The sequence below is a fragment of the Armigeres subalbatus genome, chromosome 2 (assembly GCF_024139115.2).
Source record: "Armigeres subalbatus isolate Guangzhou_Male chromosome 2, GZ_Asu_2, whole genome shotgun sequence".
NCBI lineage: Eukaryota > Metazoa > Arthropoda > Insecta > Diptera > Culicidae > Armigeres > Armigeres subalbatus.
The window spans coordinates 241,618,017-241,637,729 of NC_085140.1; the positions used below are offsets into that span (position 1 = coordinate 241,618,017).

At 41.9% G+C, this 19,713-nt stretch overlaps 1 protein-coding gene across 8 annotated transcripts in view; it reads left to right on the plus strand.

Annotated features, from left to right (window-relative positions):
- The window catches only part of LOC134211986 (striatin-3), an 81,934-nt gene extending 68,582 nt beyond the window's left edge, over positions 1-13,352 (plus strand). For 7 of the 8 annotated variants that reach the window (XM_062689429.1, XM_062689427.1, XM_062689428.1 and 4 more), the window contains 5 exons: positions 5,026-5,227; positions 5,352-5,579; positions 5,635-5,847; positions 5,942-6,055; positions 6,727-13,352. In XM_062689429.1, the coding sequence (XP_062545413.1) occupies positions 5,026-5,227; positions 5,352-5,579; positions 5,635-5,847; positions 5,942-6,055; positions 6,727-7,880 (1,911 nt within the window). In that variant the 3' untranslated portion in view covers positions 7,881-13,352. The remainder of the gene's footprint in view (positions 1-5,025; positions 5,228-5,351; positions 5,580-5,634; positions 5,848-5,941; positions 6,056-6,726) is intronic. The other variant, XM_062689434.1, reaches the window with a different exon arrangement.
- Positions 13,353-19,713: the final 6,361 nt, after the last annotated feature.

Genomic DNA, 19,713 nt, shown 5'->3' on the forward strand with positions numbered 1-19,713 from the left:
CATCATGAACACCTTAAGGGGAAAATACATTTTATGAGTGTAAAATACCCGTAATTGTCGGAGATAAATAGTCAAACCTTAAATAATATCCATGTACTATACACTCCAATCGTTTCCAGCAATAAAATAGTGAATTTAAGTCTGTAAAAACAATTTGAAAACTTCTTTGTAAACCGGGTTGGTGGATGGGGTACGGGGCGAAATGAACACCCTTATGGGGCATAATGGACACCTTGCTAAAAACTGGATTAGACTCAGAAATTTACTATAACATATGTACATACCTACGCGAACATGTCCCCATCCCTCCCACATACATACAACCCTCTCTCACACACACATACATACACACACATACATACATACAAAAATGAGAACATAGGGGAGACATTTCTTAAGCTTTACTTCGTATAGGTCAATAAGCAACTCCAAAAGAGTATGTAGAATAAGTTCAATTGGTATAGGGGGTCTAATGGAAAATCCTCATGATTAACTACCTTAACGAGAGGTGCTTACATACCGAAAAGTGCCCTGGAAAGTAAGTAGTTATTGAATCACGGCAATTGATTGACATGATGAGAGCCCGATTCTAAAACTATTTTTGAAACTATGATTGACAGTAGGGTCAGTTTAGTAAGTTTTTAAGTAAAACTAATCAGATTTCAACCAAAACAGTTACAGATTTTTATTTAATTCAATTCAATTTCATTGGCTAACACACCTCTGGTGATGTTACCGAAATAAAGAAAATGAAACCAATTCATGAACAATTACGTAATGAAGATTAGCTACAAATTGATGCCTTATTGAAAGGCACACGAAGGGCAGCGAGAGTCCTGGCATTCATGGAACCACAAGCAGCACTTGGAACATTTGATCCAATCCTGTCCTTTGTCAGAAGAACTAAAACAACAGCCACATACTTCGCAGAGCGTATCTTGAGCAAGCACCGTTTTAGTTTGATTGCTCTTTCCTTTCGGACGTCCTCGTTTGCGTTTGGGTGTTTCGGTATCACTGTTAGAAATGTGTCTTGTTTTAGCTTTGATCACCTTCTTTAGCTGATCAATATCCTTCAATGCCTGCGATGACTTCAACTCATTTCGGCTGGGGCTTGACGTTATGTTTCGAGCTTTCTCCCTCTTTCGTCCACCGCCAACTTTTCTGGTAACTGTTTTTGGTAGCGGTAGGATTTCCGCAGGAGACACTTTGAAGATGCTTCGGGCAGACAAACCGGCTGGAACATTCGAATCCAACGGCGCCAAAGTAGCTTTCGGAGTCAGCATGTTGTTAGCATCCACATTTACTATCCCTTTTGGAGGGATATTTTCGTTTGACAGTGAATCGTTGATATCTCCTACCTCATTGTGCATTCGCGAAGGTCCTGCTTCAGTATCGGCTGCGTTGGATTGAAGAGCTTCGTCACCAAGTTCATTGTTTGAACGATCGGGTTCTGGGTCTGCTGGAAGAACGTCAGCCGGCGCAAAATCATTATCGTTGAAGATAAACCGGTTCAGCGGGATAATTCCTGCCTTACGGAATCCGTTGACACCAAGAGAAGCGTTAGAAGTCTTCATGAAAGCCGAACCGAAAAGCCGGCTGATTTCGTTTAGGGTGACAACCCTACCAGGATTGCATTTGAGGAAACTCTCCACTTCCTTCGAGAAAGCCGTCTTGAGCGGCCCCATGTAGCTTATGTCGAGAGGCTGTAGTTTGTGGCTGCAATGGGGGGGCAAGCACACGACTGTCACATGGCACTCACGCGCTCTTTCAATAAAGCCAAGGTTTTTCGTATGCGAAGAATGACCGTCCAAAATCAAAAGAACCGGGTTATCAGCTGTTGGACGCGTGTGCTTTAGAAAATGCTCGAACCAGGTGTTGAATTCTTTCACAGTCATCCAACCAGAAGAGTTGCAGACAAATACCGTGTCTGGTGGAGCACCTTCCATAAGACTGGTAGTCAAACGGGCCCTAGGGAATATCATCATAGGTGGCAGTATTTGTCCCGTTGCTGACATGCAAATGCTTGCAGTAGAAAGTAGCCCTCTTTCCGCCGATGTCACAGCTCCTTTTCAAGGCAAATACTTTGGAACGTTTCGTTTGCACCTAAGAATACAAAATGAGTCAAAACATGCATTTTATTTGAAAACGTGTACAACTTACGGTGAGCACAGAGGTTTCATCAACGTTGAAAATTCTGCTGGCACTGAATTTGCCTCCGTCCATTTCACGATGCAGCACATCGAAGAAGTTGTCGACCGCTATCTTGTTGAATGCTTGCAACCTTGCAGCTGAGGTAGCCTCAGGAATACGGAGCGAGAGTTTGGGATGACGCTTCCGAAAACCGTGAAGCCAATCCCAACCAGCCAGCTGTGTCTTCGTATTGAAAACATGTGCTTTCTCGTTGCGTTCGGCCAGCTGGAAGGCAAGGCTCCGGATGTCGCGGGTGGTAATTTCGTAGCATCGAACCTCAAAGTCCAAAATGTGGGCCATTAAAACAGCTTCCTCGGCAGGTGTGAAAACTGTTTTGAATGAGCCGATTTGCTTCACCTCCTGGCCCAGAACTTCTGCAGTTTTCAGATAGCGGATCAGCGTAGGTCTTGGAATTCCATGGTCCTTGGCTGCTCGTTTGATGGACGTTCCACTCCGGCGGACAGAATCTATGGCCGCTTCCATGGCCGTTTTGGACCACTGCTGCCTTCCCGATTGTTTTTTGTACGTTCGTACCATCACTGCCATCAAAACACTGCGTAGGTAAACAATGGAAACAAGTCAACAAAGTGGGCGTTGAGGTTAGATTCCAGAAACAAGTAGTGTTCATTTTGCCCCTACTAGAGGTGTTCGTTTCGCCCCTAATCGACTATATTAATTTGAATGCATTTTTTTAAATTAATTATTGCAAAAAACAATATTGTGATTAATGTCAACTTTCAACAGCGATATAAAGAACGTGTTTGGGACAAATAATTGATAATAAATATTCTGAAACGATCATAAAACCTTATTTTGCTCTGGTTAGAAATTATAATATTTCAAACCCTTGGGTTATGATTTCTAATTTTTCTTATATTTCGGTGATTAAAAGAGGATATCAACTGTTCTATTGAAAAAAATTATATTTGATAGTGATAAAAATGATTAACAACTTACATTTCCGTTTAAATTTCAAAGATTTTGTTATTTTGAGGGTGTCCATTTCGCCCCGTGTGTTCATTATGCCCCTGATCCCCCTACGTTGCTTAACAATTACTTACCGTGGGTTACCCTGGGTTGCGCCACGGCTAAAATGATTAATGATTCAATGTGCATTTGTGTTTTTGTTGAATAAAAAATAAAAATATAATCCAAACTGCTTGATTTAATAAAAAACAAAAACAATAGTGTCCAACTAGGAAATTCGCTCCGTCGAATGAAAACAGTTGCACTCGAATCTGTCAAGCCCTTCTATATGAAACGCGTTTAACAAAAAAAAATATTTATGGGCTACACACATACACACTTTTGGAGTGAAATTATAGCCTTCTGGTACAACTTTGTTGTACGAGAAAGGCAAAAAATATATAAAGCTCTTTTAGTGGAATGTATTCAACCGTCTAAGACGAATTAAGTACTCTCCATTTAATTCCATTTCGAAATACGTATCTGCAAAGATATCGAAAATAATTGGTGGAATTAAATGGAGAGTACTTAATTCGTCTTAGACGATTGATGCAAAGAATGTTTAGGCCAAATTTGAACATAATCAGTCATAAAAAACCTGCCAAAGCCGTCATTCCCCCTATGTGATTTTGTAAATAAAAACATCCCTTAATGATTTGCTTCGGAATTCCTCGAAGATTTAGTTCGGACTCCATCGACGAATTGCTTCGGAATCATTCGACAGTTTGCTTCAAAATCCTTTGATGATTTGCTTCGAAATCCCTCAACGATTTGCTTCAACATCCCTGAAGGATTCCCTTCGGAATCGCTGGAGGATTCTTTACGGAATCCCTGGAAGATCAATCCGGAGACGGTTTGCTTCGATAGATTGTTTCGGAATTCTTCGATTATTTGCTTCTACATCACTGGAACATTGTTTACGAAATCCCTAAACCGTCACTTGTAGGATTTCCGACGGAATCTCTGAAACATTCCCGTTGGAACTCCTGGAACATTCCCGTCAGAATCTCTGGAACATTCCCGTTCAAATTCCTGTAATATTTTCGTCGGAATTCCGGAAGGATGGAGGATATCTGGAAGATTCTCATTGGAATCCCTGGAGGATTTCGTCGACGTCCCAGGAGGATTTGGAATCTCTGGAACATTCTCTTCGGACTACCTGGAACATTCCTGTCAGAATCCCTGGAGGTTCCCTTCAGTATGCTAGGAGCATTCCCTTCGAAATCTCTTTTCGAATTCCCTACGAGATTTCCGTCGGAATCACTAAAGGATTCTCTTCGAAATCCTTGGAGAATTACCGTCGGAATCCCTGGAGGAACGCCGATAGATTTTTTTAGATAGAATATTTATGAAATATGAAAAAAAAATCCACTGTCTACCGGTGGGAACTTGACGGCGATCCGTCACATATTGTATATTGTTCTTTGAGTGTGTGGGACAAAGTTGAATGCTACTACACTACTACTACGCATTAGCCATACGCTATCAATTTAAGCCGTTGTAGCAATCATCGGTTGGTGAACAAATACACTTCGATACTGTGGGCTACAACGGAAAGCGTGCTTGAGAAAAGAGAATATGGATGAGTGTGATTGATCCGCAATTGGCTTAGGTGGTTGGACCGTATTTATCCATTATCACTAAGATGGCTTAATAATGTGGTGAAACAATAGATGAAGGGGCTATAGTCCCTATAGGCATCGGGGCTAGTTACGCCAATGTGTATGCCTGTTCTGGAAGTGCAAGATTTTTCTCCGACGAATTTTCTAATAACTTCTATGCTATTGATAAGTTATCATTATGTAAAATGTTTACTTCCAAACTTTTTATATTTTAACAAAATTCTTCCTTTTTTTTTCTTCTCTACAGGCAAAAATTGCAGTACTATTAGGTGAACGTAAGGGTCAGGAATCACTCAAGTCTGACCTCATTAGGCGTATTAAAATGTTGGAATATGCGTTAAAACAGGAAAGGGCAAAATTCCATCGGTTAAAATATGGCGTAGATCCTCCTATGAATGATATTAAACCTCCGTCGGACGAACCCGGTATTGGCACAGAAGTGGCCCCAGGTGAGTTGCAAGGTACTGTGCAGTTACTTTCTTCTGATATGCAACCTTACCGACTGACTGCAATAATACAATGCTGAAAGTATGTCAATCACCAAGCCCATAAATGCTACATTTAAATTTTCAGATCCCGAGGTACCCTACAGTTCCGTGTCCAACATAACATGGAGGCAAGGCAGGCAGTTGCTGCGTCAGTATCTGCAAGAAATCGGTTACACAGAAACAATCATTGATATCCGCTCGAATCGGGTTCGCTCGTTACTGGGACTGAACAACAACAGCGAACAGGAGGAGAATGTGAACCCAAACATCAACGGTGGTAGTGAAACCAATAAGCGTGCTAGCGAGTCACAAGGTACCTTACAGTTCGACTTGTGTAACGTTTAATTTATTATCCCTATGCCCAACAGGTCGTCGGACACCGGCGAAAAAATCCCAAACCTCATCAATGACCGAAGCAATGATCCTGGACTCTGAGGCGGCCGTTATAGCAAACTTTGAGTTCCTGACGCAGGCCGACACGGAGATGTCCGATGACGATGACATGTCCGACGAAATCGGCGAGAACGAGGAAACGGACATGAAGACGACAAAGCGAAAAGCCAAAGCTACTCTGAACGATGGTATGTTGACATATTGCCGTATTGATCCGCCGCAGATTCAGTACAGTGACGTTTACTATTTTCGAAATATTTTCTTTCACACCTTTCTCTCCAGACGATGTTGACGCCGAAGCGGACGAAGTTATCAATGAGTTAAATCTGCTAACAGAAGGTGAGGACAGCAATTTGACAGAAAACAGAAAAGCCGACGGAGGGGATTTATTTGTTGGTGAGTAGCTGTTTAGCTTCTTTTTGGTTCTGTGCGTACGGGAGTTCTAATTTTGTGTAATGCGGTATTGTTTCGTTGCATTCCCCTCCGTCCGACGTCATCTAGCGAGTGAACTGTTTCGCACTCGCGCAAAGGGTTTCCCGCATGTAGTTTAGCGTGTTATAGTTTATGTGCCAATCAAAAAGCGAATGAATAATTGGTATCGCTTTTTTGTATACTTCTCAATTGTACAATTTATTGATTACTGTTCCTAAGCCAGTGTGCCATTTATGCCTTCGAATATCATTGCCAGAGAAGACAAAAGGACACCATCAACCATACCCCGGGTTTTAAATCCAGCAAGCATGTTTTGTTTGTAGACGCGCATTTTATCGTTAAACTAAGGCTCGATTTCCAGATTAGAATTAGAGTTCAGTTTCATAGAGCTCTTTTGACTAATATTCAAGTGGGTCTTGGCTTCGCGCGTCAATTTTTCCCAACGGGCCGCATTTTTTTGTCACATTTTTTGCCTTACAAGTTTTAATATCTAAACTATTTATGATCGTATTTAAGTCATCCAACCTGATCTCCTCTTGGCTTCTCTGGTTTTGAGGTACTTTGGATACTATTACTATAAGCTAGTTTTTTTTACAAAACAATTAATCGTGTCTGAAAACCATTTTTATTTCCAGGATACAATAAATCCGCCATACAACGCCACCCCACGATACCGGGAATCACCAATGATGAGGAGGTTGACTCCTCTCTAGGACTGGGTGAGCTGGCGCAACTAACAGTTAATAATGAGGCCGAATCGACGTACGAGGTGTCCAACGCGAACGAACCATATCGTAAGACCTGGAACGCCAAATACACGCTTCGGTCGCACTTTGACGGTGTCCGGGCGTTAGCGTTCCACCCGCAAGAGTCCGTTCTGATAACTGCCTCTGAAGACCACACGCTCAAGCTGTGGAACTTGCAGAAAACCGTGCCAGCAAAGAAGTCAGCTAGTCTTGATGTGGAGCCTCTCTACACCTTCCGTTCGCATAACGGACCGGTGCTGTGCTTGGCAATGTCCGCCAGCGGCGAACAGTGCTATTCGGGTGGATTAGACGGGGCGATCAACTGTTGGAATCTACCGAATTACAACATTGATCCTTATGACAGCTACGACCCAGAGGTGATGCAATGTACGCTGGACGGACACACTAACGCCGTTTGGGGACTAGCGGTGAATCACACGAAAAACAGTCTAGTGTCGTGTTCAGCCGATGGTACCGTCAAGTTGTGGACACTCTCTGAAAAGATTCCTCAGCTGAACACCACCTTTACGTCGGAAACGGAAGGAATCCCCACATCGGTGGATTTTGTTCGAGATCAGAGCGACAGAATAGTGGTTGCCTACAGTAGTACACATTGTATAATCTACGACACGGAAACCGGCAGACAGGTAGTAAAATTAGAAGCCAGTCAGGAGATGACGGGCAACGTAGGGAAACACATTAATAAAGTGATCAGTCATCCGACGCTGCCGATAACGATCACGGCGCACGAGGACCGACACATCCGATTCTGGGACAACACTTCCGGGTCGTTAATCCACTCGATGGTGGCCCATCTTGACGCGGTCACCAGTTTGGCCATCGATGCGCAAGGATTGTATCTGCTGTCCGGGTCGCACGATTGCTCCATCCGGCTGTGGCATATGGATAACAAAACGTGTGTCCAGGAAATCACTGCGCACCGTAAAAAGTTCGACGAAAGTATATTGGACGTTGCATTTCATCCTTCGAAGCCCTACATTGCTAGTGCAGGTGCTGATGCAATAGCTAAAGTGTTCGTTTAATATAAGCCAAGCTAAAAAATATGAAATTGTACAGAGTGAAGGTGTTTGATCTGGATCAGATAGAATTATGAAATATGAGGGATGTGTAAAAACGCATCGGACGCTTCAAGTTCCGCTCGTCGAGGATAAACATCGGCCATATTATGTATTCCCAAAGTCCCCAAAATGGTTACTGCAAACATCAAAGATACGCAAGTATTAGTTTAGGCTTCGACTTGTGGGGTTGAATGCGAAAGCGTGGTTAAACTTACCAGCTTTTGGTGCGTTAACTAGTTACGCCCTTGTCGAAAGTTGGTCCGGATTAAAATAAAAGATAATGGTAATAATATACAAATAATAATGAGAGAAGTGGTAAAGAGATTCATGCAAGAGACGGCGGTACGCTAGATACGACAGGCAAAAGTAGTTGTTTTTAATTATCACGAACATTCTAGTTACAAAAAAATATTAAAAACTGACGATTGCAAAGCAGAAGTAATAACAGATTTAGTAATATACATGATAATTTTTACAGAAACAAAACAAGAACTCACATTAAAACAAAACATAACACACACAAACCCAAACGCATGCATACATTCATACACACATGAGACTTCTAATAGAGAGACCCAACATGTGGTGTTCGGCTACACTCGAATATCCCAACCTAGGCAAACGAAACGGAAATGATCCAAAGCTGCGAGTATGTATGGAAAACAGCTAGCAATGCAACTAATGTAAAAAAACAAACTCATACATTATGGCTAGAACACAGGGGGCTAGGAAAGGAAATAAATGCTAGGAACGGTGCATTTTTAGCTTCGTTCACTTTCCAAATAAGAAATGGACTTATAATTTTGATTAATTGTATAGTTCAAGTTTGCCTACTCCTTTTGATATGCGAATCGAAATGGCTTAAGCTTTCAATTACGTTTCCGTAAGGTAGCAAAAAAAATCTACAAATCCTGTTTGGGAAAGGTACGTCTTATTTTTTTTTTTTGTGCATGAAAACTATAAAAATAAGTTATCATTGAGATACATCAAACCGAAATGGTGTACTCCGCTTTGTGACATAAGTTTACAATCTAAAAGTTTGAACTATCTGTCGCTGATTCAAATTTAAATGGAAATCCGCTGAATTCTTCGTGAAAATTCCGAAGAACCATTTAAATTTCCTGATTGATATCTTCAAAACATCACAGAGAAATTTTCCTTAGAATACAAACAATTTTCTTGAAAATCCATACAATTTCTTGAAATTTCGAAGACATTTACGTTGAAACCACGTGTTTCGATGAAAATTTGGAAGATTTTACCGTGGAAATGCTGAAAAAATTACCATGAAAATATTTTTATAAAAATGAAATCCCATGGAAATTCCGAAGAATTTACCGTTAAGATCCAAATAATTGCTCGTTTATCAATTTTTTAAGCAGGGAAGTCATTCGGTTGAAAGCGGTTTGGCTAAACGACACAAGGCCGAAAGTTGTTTGGCCGAATGTCATTTGACCATTAGGCAAAAAACCAACTGGCCGAAAATGACGATCAGGGGAAAGGTCGTTTGGCTGGAAAGGTAATAGGCCTTTTCACGAGACGTTTAAAATCGGCTGATTCTACCGTCAATTGACAGTTATTCTATGAAAATGACCACTTCAGGTTTGCACGGCCTGTTCAGCGGTTGTAAACAAGTGCAGCCTCGGCAGTGTCACATGAAAAGGCATATTGGGCCAAAAATGCCGTTTGACCGAGATAGTCGTTTGACAGAAAATGTCATTTGATCGAACGGGTTGACATTTTTAGTTGAACATGGCAGCAAGTGACATTGTCGGCCATACCTTTGTGACCATTTCGGCTTAACGTGTTATTCGGCCAAATGGCATTCGAACAATTGGCTTTCTGTCGAATGACTTGGCCGAACGACGTGAAGGATCGTTTGGTCAAGGGTCAAAAGGTAGTAAGTTGCTTTTTCCTTGTTGGGTATTTCAATCGCTGCGACTATTTGTTAAATCTATTGTGATATATGCCCCATTTGATGTAGCTTTTATTAAATTGACGCATTATTATCAAGGTTCGTATTGTTTCGGTGAGACGAAATCAAGCGATTTTCGGCACTACTTTGATGAAATTTTGTTTAATGCCTCACTCACTTTTTGCGAGATTTTTCTGGAACTTATATAATTTTTTTACCGGAACGGGATTCGACCATCGACAAAAATGGCGTTGAGATGCGGTCACTCTAGCCATACCACCAAATCGAATGCATATAGAAGTAAGGTTGGTTGTTCCATAAAAGCTATCCTTTTTGCAATTGGTGTTGGTATAAAAAGGATGAAAGAAAACAACTTTTCGCGGCATGGGTAGTGAGGGAAAAATGGTTATCCCTCATCAGACCTTTTTTTCCTCAAATCGATTTCTCAGCAAAAATCTGCGTGAGTGAGGATTCTCTGCTCGTGAGAATGAGTGAGTATTAAAATCCCTGATTATTACTATGTAGAATAATCGCATCGTCTTGACTACCAGCGTTATCTCAATGCGGTATTATGATTGTGATGAATCGTACTACCGTATTGGGGCTTGTTCTCCAAACTTCAGACTTCTTTTTAAAAATTGTCAGATAATGGTATGAATGTTTCGAGGCCTCCACATGTATCTTGGAGTTTCCCTAACAGCTTCAAATGATATCCGCTCAGGCAATTGAGGAGAACACGCAGAAAAACCTTTCAGGATACCTGGATACCTGGCTACAGCGTCAATAAACCTTTGCTTGGCGTAATAGTAGAACTTCGTAATTGTCGGTCTTGGGCGATGTTCCTCCAGTTTCCCCGAACGTTTAGGGTCCCCAGGTCCGATTCCACCGCGTGCAGCCAGCGTGTTCGTGGCCTTCCACGAAGTCGCCGGCCTCTACCCGATTCTCGCTATTCTTTTTTCCGACATTTGCACTAAGTGACCACTGAAGTTTGCCGTATTTTGTACGATTCACAATATCTTCTTCGAACACACCTCGTGATTCATGCGTCTGCGTCACAAATCATTTTCTACTTTCCCTTCGTGTATTGTACGCAGCACTTTTTGTTAAAAAAAAGCCGAAAGCTCTCCAAGGCCATTGCTAGAATCAGAGTTTTATACAGAGCAAATTCCGTATCCATCTGCATGTTGCGAAACTTAAGCTGGTTACGTAATCCGTAGAAGGCCCTATTCGCAACAGCAATACGTCTTTTCATTTCACGGGAAACTTCATTGTCACATGCCACAAGTGTTCCAAGGTAAACAAATTCACACACATCAAGCACTACCTCAGCACCAACAGCACTAGGTCTTCCTCTATCTTTACCCGCAACCATGTACTTTGTCTTGGTAGAGTTAATAATTAAGCCTATCCTCGCCGTCTCCCTCTTTTGTGTAAGTCTCCACTACTGCTCTGCGATCGATTCCAATGAGGTCGATGTCGCCAGATCTCCTAATCGCGAATAATAAATTCGATTATTGCAATAATGCACTTCCGTGTTTGAGGAGCTCGACCGGGATCTCGTCCTTCCCAGCGTTGGTGGTTTCACAGCTTTTCTGTGTCCATCCTGCTCTTCATACACCTTTTTCTTTCACCGTTCAACAAATCTTCGAAGTGCTCCATGCACCTGGCTGTCACCATAGTCTTGTCTGTCAGCAAATTTTCCCAGCATTGTCAATGCAAATGGCGGGCACTGGCACAGGCTTATGTCGCGCGTCATTGATAGATGCGTAAAACCTCAGCATACCGTTTTTATCCGTGTTCTCTCTCTCATTTTGTGCTATTTTTTTCTGTGGTGGATTCGTTTCTCTTCTGTCCTTGCTACATTGCACCACTCAACATTGCAACGGGTACGAGCCACTAGCATTCGACTCCTAGCTGCATTTTTTTCGTCCATCACTCGCTTTTACTTCTAATCAAACCAACCATTTCGTTGACGTTGCTGTGCAGTGCCTAGCACTTCCTGCGCTATTATAGTCACAGCTTCGTGGATGTTTTCCCACAATCTGTCGAACTCGCTAGATTCGGTGGCATCTCCTATCCGCTCGTCCAGTATCTGGTGGTACTGTTCAGCAACCTCTTCAACTGACAAGCGTTGGATATTGAAACGCATCGTTCTGTTGTTTCATTAAATCGCGCTGGATAGTAGCGCCCAAATTTATGCAATTATCTGATCTGAGTTAATGTTCGGGACTCTAAAAGACCTAACATCTTTAACATCCGAGAAATGCCATCCGTCGATCAGCATGTGGTCTATCTGTGAGCAAGTGTCGCCACTCGCATGTTGATAGGTCACAGGTTTGTTTGTGGATATTCTTACGTGCGAAGTAGGTACTACTCATTGCCATCCCTCTAGTAGTAGCAAAGGACACAAGTCGCAAACCAGTATCGTAGGTAGCGGAATGACGTACCAATGTCAGGGCGGAAGAACCTTTCTCTGCCGATCTGCACGTTCGTATGCCCGATGACAAACTTTACGTCGTGTTTTGGGCACTCTCAATTCGGTTGAATGAATTTTGGCTTAAAGTGTCATCAATGCTAAATGTAAAATGCTCAATTTTCAACTCACTCCACTCGATTTATAGAGCTGAAATGTGTAATGTAGGAATGACGGAGAATAATATATCGGTTGCATTGTTTTTAGCATTTACTTCCCCACCTGCAAATTGTTCAAGGCCTTGCCGTTAAATAGTAATTCCCTTAAACGAATTTTATAGATAATTGCAAAAATAATGGAAAAATTAGAACGCCAACTAAAAACTCTAGAAAACATAGATCCCGTTTTTATTTCCGTATCCTTTTGTTTAACTCTGTTACAAATCTTTACTTCTTCTTTCCCTCCTTTCCTGTATGATTACGCAAAGCAGTCCTTATGGTACGAATCTTCACTCTCAGCCATCCTTCACTACAAACGTGTCACTTTCGTATACTCCGGTAGTCTGTGTCTGTTCGTTTAAATTAGATTTTTCTATGTTTCTCTCAATTAACAAAAAACGGGAAGAACTAATATAAGCAGAAATAGTGTTGAATCAAAAGAAAAGAAAAAAAATATAGAGGACTCATTCATGGATTTCAACGTGAGTTTTAGATCTTAGTGTAGAAAGTGATAAGAAAATGATATAAAGAAAATGCAAATTAATTGAGAAGCATTATGTATAACAGTGTAGAAATTATAAACAAACAAACACGACATAATAGAAGGAGCTATTGAAAGCGGACGAAAATGTTTAGTCAAAGCGGGGAGTCTGCCACTCTCAATGCATCCAACATAGATGCATTTGTCGAAAGATTGGCGATGAAAAACAAAAAAAAATGAAACTAAAAAAGCGGCCCGCATTCAATGAAGGCCGGTAACCGTGCGCAGAGGAAAGCAAATTAAGAAATCAAGTGGAAACAAAGTAAAAATGTATTTATTTTACTCATATAATCGTAATATGTTGTTAATTAATGATTTGATTTATTATAAATAAAGTGTAGATTAATTATGGTTTCGTTCTTTCTGTTGAATTTCACCTTCCTTTGTTCTGGATTGGAAAAGTGTCTTAGTTTTTCTCAATTAACTTTTTCCAAATTTCGTTTCAAGAGTATCAACGCGGGACGTTTGTACCATTTTTACATAGTTTTTTTTTCAAAATGCTGAGTCTTCTGTTTACTAACTACACGGTGATAAGTTCTAGGAACCTTATGAAAATCTAACAGTGCAGCTGTACTATTACAAATTTATTCGGAACAATTCCCTTACACATAATAACCCAGCAGATCGTGGTAAAATTTGGCATGTATGTTGTAGGGAAGTCAAACCTACACGGCGGCAGTAAACGTTGTTTCATCATATTACCTGATAGCAATAAACACAACCGAAAATTTATAAAACACGATAGAAATCAATAGACTCGTAAACATGAAGCATCTAAAACTTTCTAGCATGTGAGTGGTACGAATTTTACAGGTCTAGATTAAAAAAATCTAAGACGAAATTCCTAAAAATTTTACAGGTCTAGATTAAAAAAAATCTAAAACGAAATTCCCAAATATTTTTAGATACTGATCAATTAAAAATACACACATAAACATCACCTCAATTCGTCGAACTGAGTCGATTGGTATAAGACTAATATATAAAAAGGAAGCCCATATGGCATAATGTCATTTGGCATAATAACTTATATGTCTAAAGGCCTTTTGGTATAACGACCATTTGGCATAATGTGTTGGGTACCTCAAGGCCATTTGGCATAACCGTTGAAAAAATACAGTGGGTCCTTTGGCATAACGATAATTTGGCGCAATGCCCACAAAAAAAGTTAATCTTGTTATTCTTGTTATACTCAACGTATCCCCGGGCCGTGGCCAATCTACGTTGTATGACACTAGGCAATACGTGCCCACAAAAAAAGTTAATCGTATGAATATATGAAGTATGTATTTGCCCGGAATAAAGCAAAAGATTACATGACTCCTTATTTGAAGCACGCATTTGCCCGGAATAGACCAAAAAATAGATTTCGAACAACTTTTTCGAGTGCCAGTAGCTAGGCCACCAGCACCTCAACATGGTCTGCCTAAGATCCGACGTATAACACGCGTCAATGCCGAAGCTTCATCACTGCTAGAGATTCAAACAGCATGAAATCGAATAAAGCCCCAGGGGTCGATCGCATATCAGCCGAGACGCTCAAAGCTGACCCCATGACTTCCACTAAACTACTGCATCGTTTATTTCGTAAGATCTGGAACACCGCAACTTTCCCGGTCGACTGGATGAAAGGTATCTTAGTGAAGGTACCCAAAAAGGGTGACCTGACTGTATGCGATAACTAGCGAGGCATTATGTTGCTGTGTACCGTTCTCAAAGTTCTATGCAAAGTAATCCTAGCCCAGATTTAGGAGAAGATCGATGCGACTCTCCGGCGGTAGCAGGCCGGATTCCGTGCCGGAAGATCCTAGTGTGGACCATATTGTCACGCTCCGTATCATTCTGGATCAGATCAACGAATTCCAAGAGTATTGGTATTCATTGACTACGAAAAAACTTTCGACCGTCTCAATCACGAGAATATGTGGGGCGCCCTGAGACGCAAGGGGGTTCCTGAGAAAATCATCCGCCTCATCGAGGCACATTACGTGGCCTTTTCGTGTAGAGTGCTGCACAATGGGGTTTTGTCCGACCTTGTCAACCTTGTCAGAGCTGGTGTGAGGCAAGGATGTATTCTATCACCGTTACTGTTCCTCATCGTAATCGACGAGATTCTGGTAGGTGCGATTGACCGTGAACCAAATCGCGGGCTGTTATTGCAGCCTATAACCATGGAGCACCTAAACGACTACGAATTGGCTGATGACGTTGCACTCCTCGCTCAACGGCGCTCTGATATGCAGAGTAAGCTCAACGACCTTGCCCAGCGCTCCTCTTCGGCAGGCTTAGTAATCAACGTCAACAAAACCAAATCGTTGGATGTAAACACGGTTACCCCTTCCAGTTTTACAGTAACCGGGCAACCAGTAGCGAATGTTGAAAGCTTCCAATATCTTGGTAGCCAAATAACGTCAGACGGCGGTACCAAGATCAACATAGGCGCACGGATCAAGAAAGCAAGGGCTGCGAGTTTTAGAAATATCTGGAAAAACAGGCAGATAAGTGAACGCACCAAAATACGAATTTTCAACTCTAACGTGAAATCTGTGCTGTTATACGCTAGCGAAACATGGTGTGTATCAGTGGAGAACACTCAACGGCTGCAGGTGTTCATCAACAGATGCCTGCGGTATATAATTCGGGCGTGGACTGGATCTCAAACAACGAACTCCATCGTCGTTGACACCAGAGGCCGATAGCAACAGAAATTCGGGATCGGAAGTGGGGCTGGATCGGCCACACTCTACGTAGGGGCGGAAACGAAATCAGTAAACAAGCATTAGACTGGGACCCAGTGGGACATCGCAGCAGAGGCAGAGGTTCATGGCGGCGAAGCCTCAATCTTCTTCTTCTTCTTCTTCTATATACATAATAAAAATGTGTTGACGATTTAACTCGCGAACGGGTTTACCGATTTGCAAGATTTTTTGCCTAATGGATTCGTTTCGGGATTCACAAGGTTTGTATATACAAAAACGGGTGGATGTAACGGGAAAATGTAAAAAATAATTAGAATACAATTTTGGGTCAGCTGTTGAGGAAAACAAAACAAACGTACGCAAATTGATCTAGAGTGCGGTGCTGCAAATAGATCATTGTGACATTTGCAACACCCGGGCAAAGCTGGGTTACTTTCGCTAGTAAAGAAATAAAATAAGTCGACCGAAATCTAACAGATTAAAGCGATAGCTGCACAACGCTCAGGATGGAGATCTTTCAAGTCGGGCCTTTGCACCACCGGAGGTGTACAGGATCCATAAGTAAAGTAAGTAATTTGTCCGGAATAAGGCAAAAGAGTTCTTCATTGGCATTATATCCCCCACTGGGACATTGCCGCCTCGCAGCTTAGTGTTCATTAAGCACTTCCACAGTTATTAACTGCGAGGTTCCTAAGCCAAGTTACCATTTCCGCAATCGTATATCATGAGGCTAACACGATGATACTTTTATGCCCAGGGAAGTCGAGATAATTTCCAATCCGCAAATTGTCTAGAACGGCACCGGGAATCGAACCCAGCCACCCTCAGCATGGTCTTGCTTTGTAGCCGCGCATCTTACCGCACGGCTAAGGAGGGCCCCTAAGGCAAAAGAGTAGATGATCCATTCTTCAAAATAACGCATTCGCACGGAAACAGTCGAAGCGTATATGATTTATTTTCTACGCGTACGATCGGGAATAAGATAAATGATTCCACTTTGTTTTCCTATAACGCGAAACACCACACACATTTGCTTGGAAGAATTCCAATAAGTAAATCATTCCTCCATTCGGAGCACCCATTTGCCCGTCAATCAATTTTTAAAAATCACAGTTAATTGTTATTTTTTTAAATCAAATTTTCCAGGAAAAAGGCAGATTAATTAGTACAATATTTCTTTATATAATTCACGAATAATTCTTTTAATTTTTATGCCAAATGGTCGTTATGCCAAATTGCCATAAAATCAATATGACCACTTTTCTCTATTATGCCATGCTTTTCTCCATAGAAAAAAATTGACCCCTCCCCCCTAGGATTTGATAAGTAATTGACAATGAAATTAGTTTTCGACATATAGGATTTTGAATAACTGAAACAGTTTCAAGACAAAAGATCCCATATTCATCCTATCATAACGAAATGAATGAAAGACCAATGGGCTAGAGGTGTGCGCTGGGCGACGCTGTTTGTCGCCATTTTACTCAGTGGCGGCGACGTTTTTTTTCCGAAATTTCTCGGAAAATTCTTCAAAGCCTCCACGAATTGCTCTTCAAATATTCTTAGGAAAACTTCAAAAGAATTTTGCGGGATGTAAAATATTGCACATTTTTTCCCTTAATATGAGAGCGGCGCCTAAATAAGATTTCGCCTGATCATATTTTTTTACTTTCTTTATCTCAGTTACCCACCAACGTACTCTATTCGGTGATAGAATACAATCTTGCTCCACTCCATCACTCTTGTGTCTAAGGGCGTCCCTTTTTGGTAGCCATAGAGTTCGTTCATCTGGTACAGAATGATATGTAGCTTGACAATATGGTAAACACATACGATAACTCTGCACAGTAACATGATTTCCTGCCAGTTGTGACACAATCAAATATCTTTTTTTGCGATGTCCACTAAAACGCGTCTAAGATATTGCAAAATAGTGCTTGCAACATTTGCAACATTCGCTCCAATCTACTGCTGTAAAGGGACTTCTGAGTTGATGCGGAGAATGCGTTGCATCCTTGGCGACTCATATCTAAATAAAAAATACCTCATGGCTAAATGGTAAGATGCCTGTTTCGGCACAAGTACACTGGTGTACAAAGTACCAACCCAAAGGAAGCTCGAATGTAGAATTTGAAAGCCGGCGACAAAGTTTCGATAAGAATACGGACGGCGATCTAGGTAAGCTCCAGGCCATAGAGCAGCTACTATCAATGATAGCCTTCCCGATGTAAGATCTCCTGACCGGAGCATCTTGTTATTGGTTCGGTGCGGTTTGGAAATCGCCCGGGCCAGATTAACTCTGGTTCTACAACTGATTTAGGCTCCGCGGAAATGCGGTAGGAAAGAGAGATTTGATAACCATACCGATTTTCTTATTGGGGATGGGATAATCCTCCAACTTAGACCCGGACAACTGGTGTCTCCATCAATCTACGTGTCTTCTTACTCATTTGCATGCGGTCATAGTGAAACCCAATAAGAACGGCAATGACGGCTAATTGCAGGATTTTGTCGGCATAGAAGAAAATGTACCCGTTGGTTGAAAATGAATAAAACACCCCCATCCTCTCCCCGTTTATGGCGACAATGAACAGCGTCTCCGCCAGAACGAAATAAGTTCTTGAACCCTGGTTCTCGATTAAGACTTGAAAGGAGCGGCCTGTGAGGAAATTTTGGACAAAAGCAAGGATGTAGCCGGAATATCCCCATTCACTTAACTGCTGGAGGACGAAGGAACTCCGAGTCCTGTTGAAGGCCTTGGAGATATCCAGAGATACCAGGTCGACGTATTGGCTCTCGTTGTAAGCGTCCTGCAAAATGTCACCCAAGTTTGTAAAGTAGGAGCCGTACCGTATCCTGGGCTGAACGCGTGCTGCTTTCCAAAGTCCGAGTCCATTAAATGGACCTAATTCGTCACGCAGCCTCCGTTTCACCAACCTCTCGATGAGCTTGGTCAAACAGCATGTCAGCGAAATGGACCGGTACGTGGTCAGCTAAAGCTCGCTGCGTGCCATGGCTTTTTGTACCTGCCGGGTCGGAAGCGAACATTATCTTTGCAGGATTGCTGTCCCTCTGTACCCTTTGTACCTGCCCGTCGTAGCCTTCCAGCTTTAGCTACCTTCTTTACCTACCTACCTTGGGTTCGCCGTAGAGTTGGGCGAGCTCGTGATTCATCCTTCGTCGCCACACACCGTCCCCTTGCATACCGCCAAAGATGGTCCTAAGGACCCGTCCCTCAAATACTCCGAGTGCTTTCAAATTCCTCCCATGGTTTCATATCCGTAGAGGACTACCGGTTTCGTTTTGCCAGTATCGTTGAGCGTTTTGTACATGACCCATTTGGTGTGGGTGTGCAGGGATGTCTTACACATTTGGCAAAAAAACTGCTCTTTTATTTTTTTACAATTTTAAACAATCAAATAAAATACATTTAGTGAGTGCAACCAATAGATGGATATTTGAGCTTTCGAAATGTCATTTCGATCTGACAAAATGGTGCACGCCAAATACACCAGCGTGTATTATTTTGACAAATCGAAGTGACATTTCGAAAACTCAAATATCCATCTATTAATTGCACTCACTGAATGAATTTTATTTGATTGTTGAAAATTGTGAAAATGAAGAGCAGATGAAAATGAAGAGCAGATGTGTAGGACATCTCTGTGGGTGTGAATCTTTTTTGATCGCAGTTTCTTCTGGAGCCCGTAGTAGGCACGACTTCCACAGATGATGCGCCTTCGTATTTCACGACTATTATTATCAGTCGTTAGGAAGGATCCCAGGTAGACAAATTCGTTGACCACCTAGAAAGTATCACCGTCTATCATAACACTGCTTCCCAGGCGGGCCCTGTCGCACTCGGTTCCGCCCACTAGCATGTACTTTGTCTTCGACACATTAATCACAAGTCCAATTTGTGTTGCTCCACGATTCAGGCGGATGTACAGTCTCGTCTCGCGAGAGACTTTTTCGCAAGTTGTCATGATAGAGACAGTTCTCTTCGGGAGG